Consider the following 20,226-nt stretch of genomic DNA (forward strand, 5'->3'; position numbering starts at 1 on the left):
AATCGGATGAATTCCACTGAGCTAACGTCAGGTCATGTGCAAGTACGGCAAGTTTTTTCGGTGCGTCGGCTCTCAATAGAGGAATGGCAACGCAGTTGACGCCATCATGGGCAGATCGGGCAGCTGCATCTGCTCGATCATTGACATGTATGCCACAGTGACTAGGTAACCACTGATACAGGATATCGTGTCCTTCGCCAACTATGCGATGGTGTACTTCTCTGATCTCTGCGACGAGCTGTTCATGTGATCCATGGCGCAGTGCTGAGAGTACACTCTGTAGGCCTGTCTTGGAATTACACAAGACTGACCATGCATGGGGTGGTTCCTCCTGAATGAAATGAAGAGCCGCACGCAAGGCTACCAGCTCAACAGCTGTCGTTGATGATACATGTGACGTTTTTAGCTGTATTTTGACGGATCTTGTTGGTATCACCACAGCAGCAGCTGAACTTGCCGATGTGACTGAGCCGTCGATGTAAACGTGTACGCGGCCACTGTGCACCTCATGTAAAAGTTTTAATGCGGCCTGCTTCAGGGCAAACGACGGCATGTTAGCCTTATTCACTATTCCTGTAATGGTGAGGCGTATTTCAAGTCTATGCAGACACCATAAAGGTAAGGATGGTCTTGCTGATGGCATGTAGTTCGATGGCAATGAGGTACAATTGGCAACAATTGTACGACTGATAGTTGCGTGTTGCCTTTCTGCGGTAGAGCTGAAAGATGGTGAGAATGCAGTCGGGCAACGTGTCGAATATGCGCCATGACAGCATCGGTTACCAAGTACGTTGATATTGCGTGATCTCGAGCTATGATAATCGTTGCCGCCGTAAACGCACACCTCGGAAGACCAAGACACGTCCTTAGCGCTTGAGCTTGTAGTCCCTGGAGTACACGCAGGTTTGTTTTGCAGGTGTTACCAAGCACAGGGAGGCTGCATCTTGCGAAACCGAGGAACAAGGCGTTATAAAGCTGCAGCATTTACCGCACCGATGTGCCCCATGAGTTTCCGCCGAGAAATTTGAGGAGATGTGTTATTGTCATCAACCTCCTCTTTAGGTGTGAAACGTGCGGGCTCCATGATAGGTCGCGGTCCATAATTACACCAAAAAGCGTTGTTTCCGTGCATTTGCAACTGCTTGTCCGTTGAAACTTACAGAGTAACGCTTCATTGCCTTTCGAGTGAAAGTAACAAGGAAGTATTTCTCTGAAGACAGCTCTAAGTTCTGTTTTCGCAAGGACAGTGATGTTAAGGTAGCTGCCTTTTGTAGCAATGCTCGTACCTGCAGTCGTGTTACAGCAGACGCCCAAATGCAGATGTCGTCGGCATAGATTGAAACTTGAACTGTGTTGGGCAAGCATCTGACTAAGCCAATGAGCACTAGGTTGATTAGCGTCGGGCTCAACACTCCACGTTACTGTACTCCAAGGAACGTTTGGTGTTGACTTGTGGCGCCATCCTCGGTCATCACGAAGAAATGCCTGTCGGTCAAATAACCGCACAGCCACCAATTCCGGCTTCAATTAGAGCCTCTAAAATGGCATAATGTGCTATATTGTCATAGGCGCCTTCTATGTCAAGGAATAATGCTGCAGTGAGTCGTTTCAGACGCTTTTGATGTTGAACAAACGTGACCAAATCGATGACATTACCTATAGATGAGCGCCCACGCCGGAAGCCAGCCATAGCATGTGGGTACACGGTGCAATTTTGCAGGTACCATTCCATCGTCAACATCGTCAACGTATCACCAATGCTAATGATGTGGCGCCACCTGCCAACTAGAAATCAAACCAGTTTTACGGCTTGGTGCCGTGTCTGTAGTTCTAGTGGCGTGAAAACAAAACAGCCGATCTCAATAATTACGACAAATAATACATAATGCTTTGTCCTCAACTTGAGAGTAGATTTAGCGATGATGGATTTTGCTACTTGTTTCTTGCTGACAGGGCAGAGAGCCAGTTACAAGCGCGAATTCGGATAGAAGCCAGTGGTAGGCGCCGTATGAGCGCTGCTCTGTCGCTTTATTTGGTCACGGGTAGTATGGCTATTACGGTTACCGCCAGTAACTGCTACAGTAATTCTTGGTATACTACGTGCATGCGCGAACGTCCTAACATGTCACGTGCTGCTGTACCGTATCATGTAGCGAGCAAAAGAGCTCAGTGCCCTTCCACACTGTGAAGAAGGATGACTAGCGAAGCTGTGTGTGTGGGCCCTTTAATGGCGAACTGCACCTCCGCCGCGGGTTGGCCCGGCATTGCACTATCTTCGGGATCGGCCCACGTATGGGGACATGCACCGATCAACTGCGAATGAACAACGGGAACTCCATACCGGAGCCGACGTTTCTACTAGGGAACTTCCCTTCGTCAGACAGAGGACGTGCTTTTGTCCAAACTGAGAAAGACAAGTTTTCTTGAAAAAGACAAAGTGTGATTAAACCAAGCGCAGCCCGTAGCTACACAGGAAACCCGCACCAGTTGTCATAGCTTTTCTTTTTTTTGTAGCATCGCACTACCCAGATGGATGACAATTTTACAATTCATAAAAATTTCTCCACATTGTGGATTTTTGCAGAACTGATTTGTATGTTCAGTTCTTTCTGCGCTTAAAATTTTCGGCTAATTCAGCCTCACCCTGTGACCTGCTGCTAACCTCCCTGATAGTTAGGATGGTAGAAGGAACGCCCCAAGAAGTCGTTCTTGCCGTGTTCCATTCCCGGACCAGGACAAATTTTTCTTCGGCTGCGAAGCTTTCCCTCTCAGAAAACACGTCTTTCCTTTGTAGCTTCGTGCTACTATCACGGGAATGGCGACTTTTGCACTTTGTGAAACTTCCTGCACCTGGCGGATTTCCGAGGAACTGATCTCCCATATTAAGGCCAGTTCCAGCATCTTCAGCTACAATAAAACATCTCTTGAGGACCTGCCCTAGCCGAAACCAGATCCGACAACACCACCTGCAAGATGTGGCCCTTCATCCCATGAGACCACCGGGCTATGATTCCCGGCTCCGTGAGCCCAACCAGCGAGCCTTAATAATGTTTATCCGCGAAACATAATCGTTTATGCCGTTGGGCAAACTTGTGCGAAAAAAAAATAACAAAGACCAGTCTTGCCGAAACGTTGGCTCATGTCTGAAGTTTCCCTTGTTTAACATTGTGACACGAAATGACACAGGCTTACTTTAACAGGGGATGCTGTTTTACGGGATGGTTACCTATCTTGTCGATCATTTCGGGCCTTTGGCGATGGATGGTAAGTACCGCTCCCCGGAACACTTCTGCATCGTCGACGCTGGGTACTGCCAGCAGGACGTTCAACGCCTTCGTGACAGGGACTGCAGCAAAAGTATGACAACATGATCGGCCAGGACATCGCGTAAGCTATGTACCACATACCGAGCTAGCAGCACACCTCTTCTATACAAAGTGACACGAACAAGTAAATTTGAAACTCCGTCGGAGTTTCACTTCTCACCTGTGCGTATACACAGGTGACAAGTGAAGTTGTCATCCAGTTGTCACCTTGCAATAACTGGAAAGGCATGCAACGAGTACAGCCTCTCGTCCTAAGAGATACATTGTCCTCCGCCAAATCCCAAGCCTTAACGCTCGTGGTCGCTACCTTTTCAACACTAATCTGGCGTCGCCCGACTTCAAACCGAAAGCTCCATATATATGTGAGTGCTCGGGTCGTCAATTTGGGGCTGAGGGCATTACGTTGTACAGAAATATGATCCATAAGTTCCTGGGTTTACACGCAATGGAGAAAATATCAAGGGTGCTTTAAATGTCTTTTTTATCGCTAACATAATTAAAAAGAAGACTGGCGGTATATACAGCAGAATTCTACTTCTTGAGCTAGAATACTCTCAGAGGAGGACATTACTTGCACGAGAAATCAAAATGATTATTTGACTACTTACCAATGTATCACTAACATTTAAACTAATTACTTTACGATAATGTGATTTACGAAGTGCAACTGGCGACTTCGAAAGTCACTTGGAAGATATTGTGAGGACAACACCGGTCGCGAGATATGCGTTCCACAGATTTACGACGAAATTCATTGGTGTTCCAACACTTTTTCATGATCAATGTATAAAAGACGTTTTGGTAAAAAAAGGACGCAAGTGGAACAACAGTGCATGTTTACCGCAAGTTTGACAGGGATAACCTTAAAACTGGTGCCAGTTTCGTAATTCGATCGGAATGGCTCTGCCTTGTGAAACCGCTGCTTCAACTCGTGTATTGCCATGTGTGCGATAAAGTAAGCAGTGCAATATTGTAAATTTATCAAATATGCGTTTTGATTTACAGCGCAAGTAATGTCCGCCTGTTCGAGAAACGCAGTTCAATGAGAAGATTTCTGCTGTGTCATCGGGGTTTTTTAAAAACTATGTTAGCCTTAAAGTAAAACACCCGAGTGGGAAACTTTCGGCTAGCATCCCGTCCTCGATGCAGCGCCTGTGCCTCTGCGAGTTTCTTTAGCGGTGCTTCAACCTCAGAGTTTCAGGCTCTAAACAAGCCTTGCGCGAACAATCGCGCGCGTCGCCTGGTGGTTAAGATCAGGGCAGAATTTTCTGAATTACAGTGACTTGCATAGACTTCGTCTTTTTGGCTTCGAAACAACTTGTGGTTTCCTAAATTAGCTATACTAGCTAATCAAAGGAGCTTGGTGGCAGCAGCCACTATATCGTTTCAAATGGGTTGCTATACGCATATCCATCGATCCGTGATGTCGACCTATTAACGGGACCACTACAGAGAAACCCTAAATCAGTTTATACCGCTAGAATACCCTTTGCAAACTCCCTTTCAGTTAATGCGTGATAGGAGGTTGATTACTGTAACACAATATGGAGGCCATGCTTTCGCGTCAGGTGGGCGGCTTGGGAGTAGCCCCAGTGGCGTGAAGTTACAAAGTTTCGAAGCTCTCTCCGTGAGCTCTGCTCCTGTCCTCACTCGATAACGGTAGTTACCGGTCATTAGCAGCGCTCTTTTCGAATACTGCTTCCCTACCTCCAAGCCACAGATGATGCAGGAGCTTTTTCGCAATGTCGACGCCTGCCACGTACTTCTTGTCCGGATAAAGACTGCCAGTCTTGAGGTCCAAAACTAGCAGGGCGAGGCGTTTTTCATATATGCCCCCGTCTGGAAGGAAAGATTGCTACGTTATTAAAATGACTCAAAATGAAAATGCCAACTGCGCGTGGGCTCGTAAGATGCACCTCCTTGCCTTCCTGTTGCATCATCCAGTCCTTCAGATCAAGCTATTCAAAACGCCGTCTCTGAACTCAATGAATCATTGAGCATCGCACGGGTAATGCGGAACCTCTGGGTTCGGCTCCCACCAGCTCAACATTTATGCGTGCACTTTCGTTTGCCTTTCCCTCATTATTTGTATACTGCAGTTAAAAAAAAGTAAACAATAAGTTTCTGCTTTCTCTAGTTTTTCTAGCGATATTTCTGTTCGTCGAGCGTGAAGCAGTATGGGAAAACTAGAGCGCAAAGTGGGTGGCGACAGCAATCGATATTGACTAGGGCGTCGCAAAAGCTACCGCCAACGAAGCAATACTTTGGATGGTCAGGCAACCATGCAGGGCCTGTTTCTCAAGATTCAAAGTCCATGTGGGCCTCGAGGCACAGTGTACTACACTCGAAGGAAAGGACGGGTCGCGTCACCAGAGGTCGGCGGAGCTGCCTAAAGCCCTGCTCCCTTCTAGTATTTTTTGTTCCTGCATATACCTTACTCTCATGGAGAGGCAAGATCGCCAGAGCTGAAAAAAAAAACAAAAAACATTCGAGTGGACTAGATCATGTATAATGTTCACAGCGGACTCCTGAAAAAGCTCTTGAAACATATTTTTGTCTCGTTTGATGAACTTCTTTCACCAACTTGCTTGACAATGTTGCAACACGGAACCAGCAAACTTATCTCTTTTTTGTATGGATACTTATACGGACAATATAGATGAAGATTGAGGCGCTGGTGAAATGTTTCACAAGTTATGCCCAAAAACCAAACACAGACACACGTTTCAATAATGTGCACGTATCACAGTCCGCTAGTGAGATTATACATGTTCTTGACAGCTCACGTACACTGTATGTCCATTAGTATATGCCAAATGCTTTGGAAAGTTTTCTGACTGTACTTTTAACTAAAGCTGCAACAACTCTTCTCAAAACGACTAATAAGTTGCTCAAAAATTGTTGTCTTTCTAGCATAGTCACCACATAAAACACAAAATTAGAGGTGAGTTGTCGATATGAATAAGAAGTCGTAGTCATCACCAGCCTAATCCATCTTCACTGAAGGACGAAGACCTGTCCAATCTAACTTCAGTTACACTTGTATTGACTCCGCCGACTCCATTCTGTGCTTTCAAATTTCCTAATTTCATCGCAATATCTAGTTCTCTGCTTCTTCGATTGTGGTTCCCCTACCTTGGCAGTCATTTCTATTGCCCTTTTAGACTACCGGAAGTATATCTGTTCTACGAATTACGTGAACCTGCTCGACTACACGGCTTCCTCTGAATGTCAGCTACAATTTCGGCTACACTAATTTGTTGGATACTGCATTCCTGTGTCTTAACAATACGCCTGCGATTTGTAGTTCCATTGCTTGTAGCGCTTAAACGTATTGCCCTTTGCGGAATACTGGTTTAATGAAGACGCCAACCCGAGGGGGCCGGGTTTGTAGCGCGATCTGGTGGCGCAGAATTAAGCTAGAAAGGGCACAGAGAGATAGAGAGCGAAATTCTGTATGTGATAAAAGCTGAGAGCTTGGCCTGAACTACTGTGTTCTAGCCAGCTACTCAGCGTTGGGAAAGGCGAACAAAAGGAAAAGGAGAAAGCAAAGATGACGATAATATGAAAAGAAAAGGCAGAAATAAAAGAATATGTAAGTTAACCGTGAACACTTACTGCAAATTCGGCGTCTCTCAAAAAACTTGCAGTGGCCTTCATGGCCTGGCAAGAATTATTTTGGCTATGGGCCTAAATGAGGGCTTTCAGAAAGTGGCCGATTATCGATCCATGGCGAATATCCCTCTATTGATGGTCTTTTTCGCAAGTTACTACTACTACTGCAGCAACCAAGTGTATTCTACATAGTTGTCGGCACAAATTATCGGTATCGACGTATTCGATGACACGTTGTCTTTGTTTTATTTGTTATTCGGCGAGAGCACCCCTGTAAAACTAAATCCTGTCTAACGCTTTCTGTTTGGCTGAAACGTCACAAAATGTCGCTGTTGGCGTTACTCTTGTAATGTTGCTGTAATTCACGTCTTCAGTAACCTGGTATTCCGTGAAAGTTCATGTGAACGTTTACGGTTGAGTTAAAACTATTATCGTGCTTTATTTTTTCTTTACTTTTTTATGGCACGTTACCTGTTGTTCGCCGGAGGTACCGCAGAAAAGCAGGCACTTGCTCGTAACGCTCACACCACCTGAAGCAGTCGCACGGCACTCCGTGGAAAAACCAGGTTGCGGTGCCGTTATTGTCGAAAGTGACGTCCGATTCGATGGCGTTGGCTTCCAGCTGCATGCCCTCGTCCACTTGCCAGATGGCGTTCACCATGTGGTAGATGTTGTACACAGGCCTCTGGCCGGAGCCGCTCACCTGAATGGCCGGATAAATAATTGCCCTTATTGTGATTCTTAAAAGGCATTCATTGCTCGAGAGGGGGCTGGGTTGCTACAGCGATACGAAATCATGAATTAGGGACAACGAACAATAAAATCGCTGCATTGCGACGGCAGTCGGAAACAGGCGCGGTTTTGATGAAAAAGCATCGTTTGTAGCGAATAACTAGCCACAAAACCACCATAAAAAGTAAAGAAAGAAAGAAAAAAGAAGAAAGAATTGCCGGGAGAAGTAAATCTAGGAGTCCATACGAGCGGTTACAGATTTCTCGGCCGCAAACCCGTTTCAACTTGCGTGCTACATTTGAAGTATGGAAGTCCGCGAATGCAGCATAAATTTTGAAGTACATCAGCGGGGGAAGGCCATTTGCGAAGAAACTATGGTGTCGACTGTAATATCCGTGCGATATTACGAAGTTTAGGCGCTTACAGTTCGCTGCAACAGCGCCTTTCAAAACGACTGAAAAAAGATTGCTAGGAAATTGCTGTCATTGCAACAGTGTCGCAAAATGAAAATCGAAATTAGCTGTACGTATAAAACTCACCCGGTGGGCCAACAGGCTTGTGAAGTGCCGATCGAACTTTTACTGATAATTTGAACGCAAGTTCATTGCGTCGATGCAAGAGCACGGGACATTGCTATTAAGACGAAGAACTTTATTTGGTTTTTTCGGCCGTTCTTATGGTTAGTCAGTGGTTGATGGTCGGTGGTCGATGGTTGCTGGAGTGAGTCGACTCAGTGAACGTTCGTTTGTTCTCTTCTCCCCCTCCCCCTCTCTCTTTTGCTGGCTCGTTCGTTCTGGCTATTTGTTTACATTGGTAATCATCTTCGATGTTTTGTTTACATTTTTTACGCAGGCGAATAGGTCCTTTTTCTTATCTGTTTTCTTTAAAGGGGAGGAGAGGGGGCTCTCGCACGATTACATGGTCGGGTGTTCGAGGTCGGTTGCCAGTGGTTGGAGGCCGAACTTCCGTTGCTCGCACTGGTGCAAAGGGCGTGCGTTTTCACCCAACTGAATTTCGGGGTGTGTTTCTGGCCGAACGCCAAGAGTAAATATCTCAACGAAAAAAAAGAAGAAGAGAACATTCGATGCGAACGTAGTTCTTAAGAACTTACAAGTTCTAGATATGGCATTTGCAACGGTAAATAATATTTTCATCACATGTCATTAAACAATCGGGGCTTTCGCGGGGCTTATGCAAATATGCAATAGGCGATAGTGTGTAGGTTTAAAACTCGGCCTCGTCGCAGACACGACTTGGCAACATCGTCCGCTACGCGTAGCAGAGTTGTATGGCTAAGCAAACGTTCTGTGCTGCCGGCATGTGCCTTCGTCGCGGGAGCTATGGGTAGTCTCTGAAATGTTAGGTATCACTGTGGCGGAGCATTGGGGTGGGACAGCCCCTCTTCTTCCCCTCCACCTTCTCCCTCTGTGGAGAGTGCATGAAAGGGATCTAGCACCGCTGCAGATGTACTGGTTAGCGCCGCTGTTCACCATGGAATTGCGCAATGAAAGGACAATCGCTACCTAAATGTCCTCACAGCAACAAATGTATACAACATATTCAAGCACATCATTCCTTAAATAAAGCGGAGTAGCTTTTCAAAAATGGTTCGGCTATTCTCTTACATTTACTATCATCGTCGATGGTTTCTGCGCAGTTTTCATCACCCGTGAATGGCGTAGAGCTTTCTGGAAGACACGCGGGCACCAGTGATTACTATTAAACGTTCGATGGTTCGTGCATAAAAGCCGACGCGCTTGACCGGCAGATCAGATTTCGACAATCGCCCACTGTGTTCACCGCTATCGTTGTGCTTTAAGTGCAGCCTGTTTTTGTGCGCACTGGTTCTTCCAATAAAAGCTGATTTCGTCAATCACAGTATTGCTACTGCGTTCCTTACCGTCGCTATTACGTGACATCTGGTGAAAAGCGCTCACCCAAAAAAGATGTCCACGTTGCTACCTTCTTCACCGTCACTACTACGTGGCATCTGGTGGGGGTGCCAGTGCATTCATGTACAGAACGCCCCCGCAATGACGTAAACAAAGCCCGAACACCAAAGAGAGCAACAACGTCGCCCAAGACCAGCGAGCCAGCCGCAGACATCAAGGAATGCCCCCGGAGCACGGACTTCTGCCCGATACGACCAGGAAGACCGTGGCCAGCCCATCAGCTACAATACCAGTTCCAGCATCCCCCATCGTGCTTCAACAACCCAAGGAGCCCCTTAACCTTCCGTGGAGCTTTGTCAGAGGATCCAGAAACCTGGCTGGAAACCTTCGAAAGGATCTCAACCTTCAACATCTGGACCTCTGAGGATAAAGCTAGCCCATGTGCACTTCTCCTTGGAAAGTGCTGCAAGGATCTGGTTAGAGAAGCGGGAGTCCACCCTTACAAACTTTTCCTTCGATGGTGACTAGACTTTTCCGAAGTGCAGCCCAAATCGGCGCCTCTCGTGCCGGAAGTGATTACCTACACCGCCGTCGCCCGCCGTCAAGGTCCCCCTACGAGCCCGCGCCAGGGCCCTGTAACGCCGCAATTCCGTCGTCTGCCGCCGCCACCCCCAGCTCACCCGTCTGCCGCCCCGCGCCACTACCCAAGGAAGACAGATGCACGGCGCCCCCCCGACCACCGCCCGCCATGCCATCACTGCGGAAAAGCGGGCCACGTCTACCGCCGATGCCCATGCTGCGACTTGGGACTGGGACGGTTCACCGCTAACGCGCCGCACCCGCAGTAAGGTGAACGGCCTCGCGATATCGCTGACTACCTAGCCGCCACTCATCGGAGCACACGACGACCGTCTCGTTCGCCGTCACCCGGCGGCTACCTGTTCCCGCAACGCCGACAAAACACTGGCCCAGCCCGGGGCCGGTCTGCAAGCCCACATAAGGAAAGCTAAAAGCAGCAACCGATGGAGGTGCGGTTGCTGTTCGTCGAACTGACGATGATCCTCCGCCGCCGACGAAAACACCGAAAATCCTGTATCGACGACGTATCAACGAAGCGCCGCCATCCCGACGAAGTCTGGAAGCAAAGGATACGGCTACGAAAGATGACCTGACGACGCCACATACCAGCCACAGGTCAACGCGACGCGGCCGTAATCAGACGCCAAGGCCTAACTGCAACGCAAGACAAAGAACTACCGACCTCGACGTGCTTCTCGACGGCCACGCAGTCATCGCCGTACTGGACACAGAAGCCGATTACTTCGTCATGAGTGGACACATCCCCGCCCAGTTGAAGAAAGTTAAGACTGCATGGGAATGAACTCAAATTCGGACCGCTGGAGGATACCTCATAGCGCCGACTGGAATCTCCATGGGAAGAATTACCGTTCATGACCGGACTTACCCTGCTACCTTCGTTATCCTCCAACAGTGTTCCCGAGAGGTCATTCTCAGCATGGACTTCCTGAACCGACACGGCGCAATCATCAACCTGAAGTCGAAGTCGATAACGCTGTCGGAAGATCAAGCGATACCGCCAGAGAGCTATCGTAGTCACCACGCCTTGAGTGTGCTCGAAGATTAAGTGAGCATCTCGCCTAGCTCCAGTATTGTTATTTCCGTCAGCACCGAAACACCCGCAGGCGTAGAAGGCGTCATCGAGAGTGACCAACGTCTACTGTTCGACCGTGAAATTTTCGTCGCTAGAGGGATCGCTCGACTGCACGGAGGAAAAACGAACGTGGTTCTGACATATCTAAGCCAGCGGTTCAAGCACATCAACAAGGGCACGATGATCGCGTACATCGAGGAAATTGTGCAATCCAGCAGTAACTTCGCCTACTCGGATTCTGCCGCATCTACCCCAAAGACTATAGTTCCCGAACCAGACTTCGCCCCATGAGTAAGCAGCAGCAGCTCAGAAGTCTTCTCCGACGATACAAAGTCTGCTTTTCAACGTCATCGTGGATTCGACAAACATCAGTCGCAAATCATCGCATAAAAACCGAAGAGTGAGCTCGACCACTCCGCCAGAGCCCTTACCGAGTTTCGACGCGAGAACGTGAAGATACACAACAGGTCGACGAAATGCCGCGCGACGACATCATCCAGCCGTCAAAAAGCCCATGGGCATCTTCTGTTGTCTTGGTGAAGAAAAAGGACGGAATCCTATGCTTCTGCTTCGATTATCGTTGACGGAACAAGATCACTAAGAAGAACGTATACCCCGTCCCACGGATAGACGGCGCATTGGATCGGCTCTGCAGCGTTAAATATACTTCTCGTCGATGAATCTCAAGTGTGGCTACTGGCAAGTATAAGCCGACGAAAGAGATCGCGAAAACTCCGCCTTCACCACGCCAGACGGTCTCTGCCAATTCAAGATCATGCTATTAAGACGGCGCTTGGCACCTGCAAAGTTCCAGCGCGTCATGGACACGGTGTTAGCAGGATTGAAATGACAGATCTGTCTTGTTCACTTGGATGACGTCGTCGTCGTCTTCAACAGAAATTTCGACGATCACCTTAGGCCATAGAGTTTCACTCAGTAATTACTAGAGGGAACTCTGGCGCTAGTGTCTACGAGAGCTGCAATGAGAGCGGTTTACCAGCATGGGAATTATGGGAAGTACATGGATTTGCCTAAACTTCATCCTGTTGGCTTCAAACGGCTTTGTAAACTCATTTTCAACAATGTACTACGTAATAAACAATTAAATAAACATCATTAATATTGCCCAATGGCAGGATTCAAACACAGGAACTCTAGCACAGAAGCCTGATATTGAAACCATTAAGCCACAGTCGCATGTATCGACATGCGAATGAAACGCCCTTATGAATTTATCGTGGACATGCCAGTGCCTTGAGACGCCTGGCGCGTTTCGATTAGGCCACCTGTACAAGCCCAATCGTTACAATTATTAGCAATTATGCGTTTTGGTGGCGTATTCTGCACTTCGAAGAGTATACATTGCGTTAAAATTTACAACAATAGGATTTATATAGCGTAATATACAAAGCCACAAGAACGTCTGAATCGACAAGCCCAAAGATCAGACAAATCCATGTACTTCCCATCATTCGCAAGATGGTACAACGACTGCAGCGCCAGGGCTCCCTCCAGTAAACTCTAAGCCTTAGGCGACTTTCGACTGTACTAGAGGCCATCAAGCCATCAGGGCTAGTGCTATGAAGCAGGAAAAGTGCCGCTTCGCTTACGATGAGCTTCTATTCCTGGGCCACGTCATCAGCAAATCTGGAGTCCTCCCCGACTCGCAGGAGACAGCTGACATCGCAAAGTTACAGCAGCCCATCGACAAGAAGGCAGTGCGTAGATTGCTTGGCATGTGTGCCTACGACAAGTGCTTTGTCAAGCACTTTTCACGCATCGCTGAGCCGTTGACACATCTAACTAAAGATGTGATGTCGAGTTCAAGTGGGAAACGCCGCAGGCCACCGCATTTCAAGAAATCAAACGACGCATAGAGTCGCCACCGGTACTTGCGCACTTCGACGAGTACGCCGATGCAGAGAGAGAGAGAGAGAGAGAAAGCAAGGATAGTTAAGGCAGGGAAGTCAACCAGAAAAGCATCCGGTTTGCTAACCTACAGTGAGGTTGAGGGGAAGGGGAATAGAAAGAGGAAGAAAGGGAGAGAGTAAGCACTGAGTGCGTGTGGGAGGGACACTATAACAGGGACACTATAAACGGTCTCTTAATCCGGTGCACTTCAAGTAGTGCACTAGTGCACGAATCGCTTTTCGAGCTAGTGACGGGTGTGGCCACGGTCCGAGTATTTTTGACTCTGTGAACGGTCTCGAGTCCAGTCGGTGTAAAGTTGCCCGCAGAGAGAGGCGTTGGACATCGTAGCGAGGGCAGGTACACAATATGTGCTCGATGGTTTCCTCGCACCCACAGGAGTCGCGCATCGGGCTCTCGGCCATTCCCAAACGATAGGAGCATGCGTTCGTGAACGCCACTCCCAGCCACAAGCGGCACAGCAAGGTTGCTTGAGGTCTCTCGGCTGGTAGGGAGGCCAAGTGATGGTCGGGGATCCTTGACAGATGGCGAATGCGCGCTCTGAGAGAGTCGACAGCTACATATGTCTGGATTATATTGACTTTCGCGATGACAATTGTTGCTGTTGTTGAGGTGAACCGAGGCAGCCCTAAACATGTGCGTAGGGCTTGACCTTGTATGCTCTCCAAAGCGCGAAAGTTCGACTGGTATGCATTTGACAACACTGGCAGACTGTAACGTAGGAGTCCGAGAAACAGTACCCTGTACAGCTGCATCATAGAATGGACTGGTGTACCCTAGTATTTCCGGGAGAGAAATTTGAAGACCTGAGCAATGGCAACTAACTTCTTCTTTAGGTAGAAGCAGTGAAGGCTAGAAATCCACGCTGACTCCAGTAGCCTAGGCCTTGGTACCATCCTAGTCCAGAGGAAAGAGGGACTTGAGCGGGTGATAGCATACGCAAGCCATTTAAAGTCGTCAAAGTCGTCAGCGACCATCAGGTGTTCTGTTGGCTAACGAAATTAAAGGACACTTCAGGACGCCTGGCGCGGAGGAGCGTCAGACTGCAAGAATATGACATCACTAATCTACAAGTCCGGACGAAAACACTCAGATGCCGATTGCCTATCACGCGCCCCCATTGACCCGCCGCCGCAAGATGATGAGGATGTCGACGCCTTCCTTGCAATAATAAGCGTGGAAGACTTAACTAAGCAGCAAGAGCAGATCCGGAGCTAAAAGGCCTCGTCGAGTATTTGGAAGGGAACACCGACGTGTCCCTAGGGCATTTAAGCACGGATTGTGTTCGTTCATGCTACAAAACAACCTGCTCTTGAAGAAGAACTTCTCACGAATCCACGACAACTACCTTCTTGTTGTTCCCTCAGCCCTGCGTCTAAAAGTACTGCACGCCCTCCATGACGATCCGACAGCTCGACATCTCGAATTCTCCTGGACGCTATCGAGGATACAGGAAAGGTATTACTCGCCGCGCCTGACCGCCGACGTCGCCCGTTACGTAAGGACATGCCGAGAGTGTCAGCAACGCAAGACACCACCGACAAGGCCAGCAGGATTACTACAGCCTATCAAGCCTCCTTGCCGACCATTTGAGCAGATTGGGATGGATTTGTTGAGACACGTTTTCGACGTCAACATCTGGAAATAAGTGGATCGTCGTGGTTACTGCCTACCTCACTCGCTTCGCTGAAACGAAAGCTATGCCGAAAGATAGCGCAGCCGAAGTGGCGAAATTCTTTGTCGAGAGCATCCTGATGCGACGTGGCACCGCAGAAGTCCTCATCACCGACAGAGGAACGACCTTTCTGCAATACAGTCAGACAAGCCACAGGAGGACAACTGCCTACCACCTGCAGACGAATGGTCTTACGGAGCGCCTAAATAAGACCGTCACCTATATGCTACCAGTGTACGTCGACGCCGAACCCAAGACCTGGGCTGCCGTCCTGTCGTACGTAACGTTCGCTTACAACACGGCAGTGCAAGAAACAGCACAGATCACGCTGTTCAAGCTGGTTTACGGCAGGAACCCGACAACGACTGTCGACGCCATGCTGCCGCACGTCTCCGATGAAGAGAATCTTGACGTCGCCACCTATCTCCAGCACGCTGAAGAAGCTCGACATTTTGCCCGCCTGCGGATCAAGAACCAGCAGAGGACGGACAGCCGACACTACTATCTTCGACGACGCTACGTCGAGTACTAGCCCGGTGACCGTGTTTGCGTTCGCACCCCAATACGGTGACGAGGACTTAGCGAGAAGCTTTTACGCTGCTATGTCGGAACCTACAAGATCATCTCACATATTGGCGCACTTGACTATGAGGTCGTGCCATACCCTATTTCGCTATCACTGCGGATCCGCTCATGACCTGAAATAGTCTATGTTGCGCGATTTAAGCCGTTCTACCCGTGCTAATGAACTTCGGGCCTTTGCGTAGCTGACCTTTGGACTTTCTTTTTTTTTACTGTGTTACTTTGTATTTTATTTCTTTGATAAGTGTCCTTTTGTGCTTTGCTCTTCTGTTTGCAGCATCGGGGCGATGCTTCTAGAGGGGGGGGGGGGGGGGGGGGGCATTGACACGTGGACTTGTTTATCATTTCCGGGTGAGCGCTTTTCACCGTCTAAAGAATGCTATCGCTCAGTGCGGGACGCGCCGGCATGTATCGGAAGTCTCTGGAATATTATCGATGGTTCTATCCGCGGCCTGTTGTCACCGAACCTTGTGTAATCTGATTGCATATATGCGCGACGCGAATGGTGTAGAACTTTCTGGAAGGCACGCGGGCACCAGTGATTACTCTGGAACGTTTGATGGTTCGTGTATAGAAACCGACGCGCTTGACAGGCAGATCAGATTTCGACGATCGCCGACTGTGTTCGCCGCTATCGTTGTGCTTTAAGTGTAGCCTGTTTTTTTGGGCACAGGTTCGCCCAATGATAGTAAGTTTCGTCATTCGCAGTATTGCTACGGCGTTCATTCAAGGTAATATTGTTTGCCCTCGCTTTGGTGATACTCAGTTTTTTTCATTCCACCTAATTCCGTCTAAAAGTATCAATGAGAAAATTGTACAGCAACATGAAAAACTCTCGATACAGCTTTTTGTTGCTCTATACGTGCTTCATTAAAGTGTTTTTCCGAGCGGTAAAGAAGGCCGCGGTAGCAAGAAAAATTGCCGCGCGACTGGCCACTCGAGACACTTTGCGACATCTTCGGGCGAAGATCCAGCGTGGTTGACGAAGATGCCGGAATCGCAAGACATAACACTCATTATTCGCCGCGAGCTGGGCGTCATGTCTCCGGCTTCAGTTCGGTCTGACTTAGGGCACGGCCTGTCCGCCATCGCAGTTATACAAGCGGTTGTTCGTGAGGAGATATCAAGTTCAGGGCTTCCGTCTCTATGCCTGGGCCGCTCTTCGAACGCTTATCAGTTTCCTCCGGCTACTTGCTTCCAGACACAAAGTTATCTCCCGCCCTGTCGAAAGAAGGCTGATTGGCGAACAGCGGACGATAGGCCTAATGTTTTCATTGTTCGCAAATTGGACGTGTCTTCCGTCACTGTGGCAGCCACTGGTCGTCGCCTCCTCGATGACCCTCGTACTTTCTCGCCTTACACGCCGACTGAGAACCCTAATGCCGACAGCGCTTCGCCGAGGCCAGGCCACTCCCCGTCCCTGCAGGGTCTTCCCTGTCTAGAATCGGTCGCTACATATCGGGAAACTAGGCGGAGCAGCTCACGGAGGCGACAGTGGAACTACGACCCGGCCTATACAAATCCTCTTTTGTCTCTGCCTTCACCTGGAAGCCGATTGAACGTTGAGGTAGATGATGTTCCCGTCACATCTCTCGTCCACACAGAAGCACAGATGTCAGTTATGAGTGCTGCTCTTCGCCGAAGGTTCAGGAAAGTTTTGACACCCGCCGTGCCCTGTACAGCACGACTCGCCGACGGCAGCACATCACCTGTCATCAGAATTTGCGAAGCACGTTTGACCATTGGTGGCCACTATACTATTATTTCACTTATTGTCCTTGAGCAGTGCCCACATTACTTCCTTGTCGGCCTTGACTTTCTGTCGAAACACTCCGAACAAATTGACTGTTCCGCTGGTATTGCGCACTTGGATCTGCCGTTTCCTACTGACGCCACTTCTAGTAAAAATTAACTTATGGGGCTTTACGTGCCAAAAGCACTTTGATTATGAGGCACGCCGTAGTGAAGGACTCCGGAAATTTTGACCACCTGGGGTTTTTCAACGTGCACCTAAATCTAAGTACACGGGTGTTCTCGCATTTCGTCCCCATCGAAATGGGGCCGCCGTGGCCTGGATTCGGTCCAGCGAACTAGTGCTCAGCAGCCCAGCACCATAGCCACTGAGCAACCACGGCGGGTGCCACTTCTAGTATACCAAAGCACTTATGCTATGGAGAGTTCACCCGTCTGTCTGCACAGGCCGCTATAAATGTCCTCTCGACGCCTTGTCTTCCCGTTCTTTATAGTGCATATATCGTAGGTAAGACCCCCCCCCCCCCCCCCTACTGGCATGGTTCTGTCGCACACAATTGCGCTCCCGAACACTATAATCCGAATCGTCGAGCATTGTATTTGCCTGCCCATCCTCAATATTAGATTTTCAACGTACGTTTCTTCCCCCACGGCTTTTCCGTGGCCCATATCATGACTTTAGGAGAATTCCAGATTTCTTCCTTGGCCCTTGAAGCCTTCCTCAGCACCAGCGGGCTCCGTCTTTTCTTTCTGTCGTCTTCTTCGCCTGCTGACGACATTTGAAAAAATGATTGCTCCCGACCTCCCTTCTGAGCAAACAGAATCTCTTCGTCGCCTTCTCTCTTATACGGATATTTTTGATCTAGATGACGGCGTTCTCGGACAGACATCTGTAGTCACCCATAGCATCAACACCCGTGGTACCAGCCCCATTCGTAGGCGACCTTACTGTGTCTCCGCAGTGGGGCGGGCCATCGTACAGAAAGAGGTCGACAAGGTGATGGACAAGGACATTATTGAGCCTTCGAGCAGTGCGTGGGCATCGCCAGTTGTCTTGGTAAAGAAAAAAGACCACTATTGGTGCTTCTGCGTTGACTTTAGCTACCCTCACTTAAACAACAACAACAACAATATGTGTACCCTCTGCCTCGCATAGATGTGTCTGTGGATTGTCTTCACGGATCTAAATATTTTTCGTCAATCGGCTTCCGTTCGGGCTGTTGGCAGATTGGCGTAGATGGGATGGACCATGAGAAGACCGCCTCCATCAGACCAGACGGTCTTTACAAGTTCGCTGTCAAAATCTCTGACGTCCCGACAAGCCAGGTGCGGGAACTTCAAGATAGCGGCGCCACCTGCATTTCCTCGAGGTTTTCTTTTCTTGCTTACGAAGCCTCGGCTACATACAGTGACTGCATGTGTTGCTATTGCGAAGCACATATTTATTGATACTCATGTTACTATTTAGTACCTTCTTATTAAATAAAAATATTCACTTGGGACACCTACGACAAAGAATGCACTTACTGTAACGACATGTATGACTTACGAGGTGAGGAGTCGTCAGCAGAGCAACGAGGATAGCCCGCAGCCGCGAAGTCTCGGTCAGCATGATCCGCTGTTCCGCTTGCGTCTCGCTGCTCCGGTCAGTCTGCGAAGTTGTGACGTCACGGGCGTTTATGGTGCCAGTCGTCGAAAAATCTCTGGCAGTCAGCACGTCCAAAAGCGTACGTGCGTGCTCCCTATCATTCTACGCATAGCGGAGAAGCGATGACTTATCGCCTGTCAAAACTACGCGCGCGCCTGGAGGAGGGTATAAACAAAACGCCTTGGCTGCAGCGCTCACAGCCGCATTTGAGCAGGAATGCAGCTAGGCGAAGCGCATGCTTATGCAAAAAAAAAAAAAACATGATAGGCCACGCGCTTTTTCTTACATAGCAGATAACAGCCGATTATGCAACGCGGATGATATTACTCGCTTGGGTCGGCCTTCTCTCCTTATCAAAGTTGAGCGTTTGCTTTGAGCATGCCTCATAAATCGTGCGCGTTGACTAAAAGAAGAGCGTAGCACACAACAATACAGTGTGCCCAACCAGGTTTGAGCATTGTAAACAAGCTTGCAAGTGGTGCAACATTCCGTTGTTCATTCACGATGTTAGAAATATGCTACGAAAACTCTCTCCGAGGAGATAATTTGCGGCACGGTCCGATGAAGAGGTCAGAAGAAGCCTCTTCAGAGGCCTCTTCTGGCCTGGCTGTGATTACGTGTATATGGGAAGTTACGGCGAAGTGTGGAAACCTTCTTTCACCACTTTCGGTTTGGTATGGCGCATATATAGAGGGTGTCCCAGCGAAAACTTTCAGAAATGTTTAACGATTGCCCATGGCAGATAACACAATTGTATTCCACGAGCTGGTCTACTTGAAGAAGCGCGATCATTACTTACACACAAAGAAATTGAAATTCGTAATCAACTAATCGCCAATATTCACTGATTAAGTTTCCAACTGGTTATCTTATGGCACGAATTGCAATTTACCAATTCTAGCGAGTGAGACTGCAAGGCCCATCCACTTGAAAATAATTGTGTGGATGACACCATTTGCGGGATATGCGTCGTCAAACTTGCGGTGAAAATGCACTGTCGTTCCACTTACTTTCTTAATAAAACATCGCCTTATGCACTGAAGCGCAAAAAGTACCTAGAACGGCAATGCATTTGTCCCGTAAAGTTCGCGAATTAATATCTGTAAACTGGTGTAATCCTGAGAATTCGTCCTAACTGGATCTGCCTTGCGAACTCACAAGTTAGAATTTGTAAATTGCAATGTGTGGCATAGGGCAATTAGTTATAAGCTTACTTAGTGAATCTTTGGTAATTATTCAATCGTGCATTTCAATTTTTTTGCATGTAATGTCCCCCTACTTGAGTAGACCATATCGTGGACTGGAATGGCGCTATCTGCCACAGGCAATTAAAAAATAAGTTTGAAAATGTTCGCGGAAACACATGGCATATTATTAATAATAATAATATTAATAATAATAAT

The 20,226-nt window shown here is 48.4% G+C and overlaps 1 protein-coding gene across 3 annotated transcripts in view; it reads right to left on the reverse strand.

Annotated features, from left to right (window-relative positions):
• Nucleotides 1-20,226, reverse strand: part of LOC126529361 (dermonecrotic toxin LsaSicTox-alphaIB2i-like) — a 38,330-nt gene that overhangs the window by 12,134 nt on the left and 5,970 nt on the right. For 2 of the 3 annotated variants that reach the window (XM_050176963.3, XM_055069789.2), the window contains exons 3-6: nucleotides 18,725-18,826; nucleotides 7,413-7,644; nucleotides 5,034-5,165; nucleotides 3,227-3,346 (exon numbers count right to left, since the gene is read on the reverse strand). In XM_050176963.3, coding sequence (XP_050032920.1) covers nucleotides 3,227-3,346; nucleotides 5,034-5,165; nucleotides 7,413-7,644; nucleotides 18,725-18,787 — 547 coding nt within the window. In that variant the 5' untranslated portion in view covers nucleotides 18,788-18,826. Of the gene's footprint in view, nucleotides 1-3,226; nucleotides 3,347-5,033; nucleotides 5,166-7,412; nucleotides 7,645-18,724; nucleotides 19,586-20,226 lie in introns of those variants that run through there. The other variant, XM_055069790.2, reaches the window with a different exon arrangement.

The sequence above is a fragment of the Dermacentor andersoni genome, chromosome 8, assembly GCF_023375885.2.
Source record: "Dermacentor andersoni chromosome 8, qqDerAnde1_hic_scaffold, whole genome shotgun sequence".
Lineage (NCBI taxonomy): Eukaryota > Metazoa > Arthropoda > Arachnida > Ixodida > Ixodidae > Dermacentor > Dermacentor andersoni.